This window comes from Myotis davidii, unplaced genomic scaffold (assembly GCF_000327345.1).
Source record: "Myotis davidii unplaced genomic scaffold, ASM32734v1 scaffold167, whole genome shotgun sequence".
NCBI classification, from domain to species: Eukaryota; Metazoa; Chordata; class Mammalia; order Chiroptera; family Vespertilionidae; genus Myotis; species Myotis davidii.
Window position 1 is genome coordinate 994,998 of NW_006300048.1, and position 5,018 is coordinate 1,000,015.

The 5,018-nt window shown below is 52.9% G+C and overlaps 1 protein-coding gene across 1 annotated transcript in view; it reads right to left on the reverse strand.

The window, feature by feature from the left end:
• Positions 1 to 4,045: 4,045 nt before the first annotated feature.
• The window catches only part of LOC102758891 (triggering receptor expressed on myeloid cells 1-like), an 8,530-nt gene continuing 7,557 nt past the window's right edge, over positions 4,046 to 5,018 (reverse strand). Inside the window, exon 3 of the mRNA XM_015572166.1 lies at positions 4,046 to 4,412. Coding sequence (XP_015427652.1) covers positions 4,246 to 4,412 — 167 coding nt within the window. The 3' untranslated portion in view covers positions 4,046 to 4,245. The remainder of the gene's footprint in view (positions 4,413 to 5,018) is intronic.

Consider the following 5,018-nt stretch of genomic DNA (forward strand, 5'->3'; position numbering starts at 1 on the left):
GGGGGGCAGGGGTGGGGGGACACAGTGCGGGGACCAGGCAAGGGCGAGAGCAGCCCTCGGCCACCAGGAAGCTCGGACCACCCTCTGAGGACAGGCTGCCCCTCAGGACCTTGGTTCCCTGCTTCCCGTTCAGGGGGGTGGGCTGCCCTGGGAGGGGTCACCTGGGGAGGTCCTCCCACCCTCCCTGCTCCCAGCACTGGGGCGAGTCAATCAGCCCTGCAGGAGGGGTGGGGTGGCTGAACCCCCACCGACTGCCTGACCCAGGGTGTGCAGCATTTGCAAGAGCTGGGAGCCTCGGGCTTGCCAGCCTGCCTCAGAGTGGAAGGTGGCAGGCCCGTCCGCCGGCTCCTCAGTTCAAACATCCAAACGTGCCAGGGGTGCCGGGGACTCCATGTCCATCCTTCCTGTGGCCACCACAGGTCACCCCCTCAGGGCACCCCGTCTCAGCCCCTTGCTTAGGAAGCTCGGTTCTCACCGCCTGAGGCAGCCACGGCCTTAGGCTGCCTCACACCTGGCCCTGCCTGCACCCCTGCCCTGGATCTGCTGGGACCTGGTCCCCTGGAGCTCGGGGACAGGGTGGGAGCGGCAGATGGGAATGAGATGCTGGGACCTGGGGGAGGATGTATCAGAGCTCCAAAGAGGCCACCAGGTCCCTGGTAGCCGAGGACCCAGGGTCGGGTATGAACCTCCAAGTCTAGGATCTGAGTTCTTCCTTGCCATGGGGTTGTGTGGGAGCAGGCTCTACAGATGGGCAGCGTTCATGGGTCGGCCTGATCCAGGAGCCCCTGATCCTGGGTGCCGGAAGCTGGTCCATCCTTGCTGCTCGACACAGTCGCTGAAGGGAAGAAACATCTGCACAGCATATGTTTCAAGGGACCTGGCGTATATGGCATACTGTTCTTAATATGTTTGCTCCCCTTCTTAGCACTATGTGTTATAACCAGGGTCACCTCTCTGAGAAAGCTTGTTTCCCCAGGTGGGGATTTTTCCCTGGAGTTAGGGATTAACAGAACTAAGGAAGGGACTAAATCAATAAAACTCCTTAACTAAGTGCTAAAAGACAGAACTTGGCTGGAGAACCTGGAGAGAGAACCTGGCTATGCTGATCAACTGAACGCTGCCTCCATGTCATTCCTTCTTCATTGACTCCGTCCACAGCTTTGGGAACCCCTGGACCTGCTGGGGCTGGACCCCAACACCTGGGCAAGCAAGGTCAGTAGCCACCTTGCCTGACATTAGGGCACACCTTGGCCTCTGCCTGAATCCTGCACCCGCCACCTAGAGACCATGTCCACCTCTGCCCTCCCTTTCCCCTTACAATCTAGGACAAACCAGAGAAGTGGGGTCCAGCAGTCTTTGAAAACATAGAATATGACACACAATAGTATAACTTGAAAAGAACTTGAGGGCCAGCAATCACAACGCACGTGCTAAGTTGCATAAAGTTTGTGTTGTTTCGTTTTATTCTGACAAGTCTTGAGGTAGGAATGAGAGTCCCCCTTTCACAGGACAGGAAACCTGAGGCCAGGAGGGTTAGTGACCTGCGCAGGGTCACATGGGATAGGTGGCAGCCCTGGTCCCTGGTCCCGGTCCTGATTCATAACAGTAGCAACATTAAAGTTATGAATTAGCAACGAAAATAATGTAATGGTTGGGTCACAACATGAGGAACTGTATTTAAAGGGCCAGAATATGGAGAACCACAGCTCTAAGGGCTCAAACCAGGAGCCCAGGTAGGATGGGGGAGACAGTCCTGAGTTCAGCCTCTGCACCCCAGTCAGGGGTCAGGCTGGTCCTGCCACTGAGGGGGGCTCTCAGCTGCCCCTCACACTTGTCCCAGGAGGGGCTGGTCGGCAGGTGGCAGCAGTGAGAGGGTGGGCTCTGCTGGCTCCCAGGACATGAGGGACTAGCAGCCTGGCCAGGGCACATGGAGGTCAGTTGGAGGGTACATGGTCGCAGGGACGGGATGGACAGCTCTGGGGCCCCTGCTGCCGATGCATCTGGGACCCCCAGCTCTTAGTCACTTTCTCCCCTCCTCTAGGGCGGCCGCTGGAACCCCGCTGCCTCTGGGGCTTTCTTCCCCAAGTGCATGGGGAAGCTGGAGGGGAGCAGTGGGCAGCAGAGGACACAGAGTCCTGGTGGGGAGAGCGCAGCTGTCCATCCCACCCAACTCCCCTCAGCTGGACAGCTGAGCATTTAGCCTTCTTAAGAATACACATGAAAACTTCTTATATGGAGTAAAGAAATGTTGACATGAATTGCATGGGAGACTCACCAGTGTGGGGTTTTCATCCCTCCCACAATAGCGGAAGAAACACAGAATTTGTATGTCTATCAATTACCTATGATTTGCGGAATCCTATATAATAAAACTCTAATATGCAAATCAACCGAACAGTGGAACAACCGGCAGAATGACTGGTTGCAATGAAGTGCACTGCCCTGAGAGGGAGGTGACCTGGAGCAGCAATCAGGGAGCAGGGCTGGCCAGTGGGCAGCCCAGGCCACCAGCCTAGGTGGGTGCAGGTGGGGGGCCCCCCTATCACCCCAATCATCAGTCGCCCCACAGATTACCCTGATTGCAGACCAGGCCTAGAGACCCTACCCTCTATATTGGGAACTGTCTCTTAGATCTAAAAATTCAAACCTGGCAAGGCTACTCTAACACTAACACTGAAGAAACAGGATAATGCAGTGATGACATGCACGGACCCTGGCTTGCACATTTTGTGGTCAGCCCTGATTCTGACACTTATAACTGTGTGATAAAGCCAATTACTTAACTTCTCTCTGCTTCAGGTTTTCACCCATAAGATGGGGAAAATGGCACTACTGCCTCAGAAGGATCATGTTATGTACTATTTTTTATAATCAGGGCAAAATAATGTAGCTGCCCATACAACAGCAAGATGCCTTTCACCTGTATGAAAAGTGTGGTCTCTGGTGCGTGCAGCATCCCAGATTGCAAGAGGGATGTCTGGCTGCCGGTTTAGTCCAGACATCCCCCATGGGGTCCCAGATTGATAGAGAAGCAGGTCGGGCTGAGGGGCCCCTTGCCTCCCGTGCATGAATTTCTCGCACTGGGCCTCTGATTATAAAATAGTTGTCATTGAATCAGAATCAAAGAACCAGGAAGAATGTGCTAGAAACTATACAGTTTTCTATGGGAGTGCACATTTTTATGGAAAAGTGTGGCTTTGAGAGTCATTCCCAGAAGCTCAGAGGGAAATGCGTATAAAATAAAGCACATGAATCACTTCTATGTGCATTCTAGGACCCGCACAAATGTAAATACATGTATGGAAAGTAGAGTGGAAGGACATATGCATGAAAGGACATATGCATTAACTACATAGGAGGATACCTATGGGGCAACGGGTAGAAAGTGCAGCTGGGGGATGGAGGTAGAAAAAAATAAATTCCATAAAACCAGACGAACGGTGACTTGCGTCCATGGGTGACTGTGTGCGTGGACTAGGATGCTGATAGTGGGGATGCCGTGCACTTGTGGGGACAGGGCCATATGGGCACTGTACTGTGTCCTTAATTTTGCTGGGAACCTAAAACTGCTTTAAAAATAGTCTTTTTTTTTTAAATGACCCAGAAAATGAAACCTATATAATTTTATTAACCAATGTCACCACAATAAATTTAATTTAAAAATAATATGTTTTTAAAATGACCATGAGAGTGATGGGTCTTGCCATGGGCTTCACCGGAGGGCCAGAGACGCCCCAGCAGAGCGGGTCTGAACAGCAGCAAGGGAACAAGCACAGGTTCATTTGGATGATTCTTTGAGTCCTGTTATTGTATTTACTTTTTATGAAAGACTAGAGACTAGATGCACGAAATTCGTACATGGGGGGTCGGGGGGAGGAGGTCGTTCAGCCTGGCCTGCACCCTCTCGCCATCCTGGACACCTCTCTCACAATCCGGGACTGCTGGCTCCTAACCTTGCCTGAGGGGTGAGAGAAATAGACAGCATTTGCAGGTGATCCATCCATGCCAGTCCTGGCTTCAGCCTCCCTCCCTCCTCTGAAGAAAAGACTGGATTGCCAAACAGCCAAAACCATGCTGGCCGCTCCCACCCCCAGGTCTTCCTGTCCTGGTGAGCCCGGCCCAGCGCCATTCACAGGGTTTCCGGGGCTGGACCTGCCTCCTGGGCAAAGAAGTGGGGAAACCCAGGGGGCACGCTGTGGGGAACCTCTGAGCTCTTGTCTGCAGCCAGCATCTGGGTCCCCTCATTCATTTCCACCCCAAGCCAGGCCTCGGCCCCCACTCACCTGAGGCCCTGGCTTTCCGGAGAAGGACAATCAGGACTGAGAACACCAGGCCCTTGTTCAGGATGAATCCACAAGTCAGAACAATAGCCATCACCTGCGGCTCGGAAAGGGCCAGGGCAGGCGGCAGGCCTGGAAGGTCAAGCACAGTGTTGGAGTCCTAGGTTTGACCCTCCTGAGCCCGAGAGGGTGGGTGTCTCCGGATGATCTGCTCTGAAGCTCAGCCTGCTCCCTGCCTCCTGGCCACCACAGCAGCCAAGCAGGGACTTTGAGGCTGGGCCTTACTTTCCCATAATCCTCTGCGCTGGCTCTCACCCTTAAGCAGTAGTTCTCAACCTGTGGGTCGCGACCCCTTTGGTGGTTGAACGACTCTTTCACAGGGGTCGCCTAAGACCATCCTGCATATCAGATATTTACATTATGATTCATAACAGTAGCAACATCACAGTTATGAAGTAGCAACGAAAATAATTTTATGGAGAAACCAAGATGGTGGCATAGATAAACACTGAACTTGCTGCCTTCTACAACAACTTCACAAATACAATAAAAAGACAAAACGGACATCATCCAGAACTACAGGAAGTAGTGGAAATTGCTGGGTGAGTGGAAATTCTACAACTAGAAGGAAAGAGAAAAGCACACTGAGAGTCAGGAGCTGTGGAAGTAAAGTGCAAAGGTACGGAGGCTCGAGCGCATGCGGAAAGGGGCTGGTACCTGAGGAGCGGCTGTCTTTTT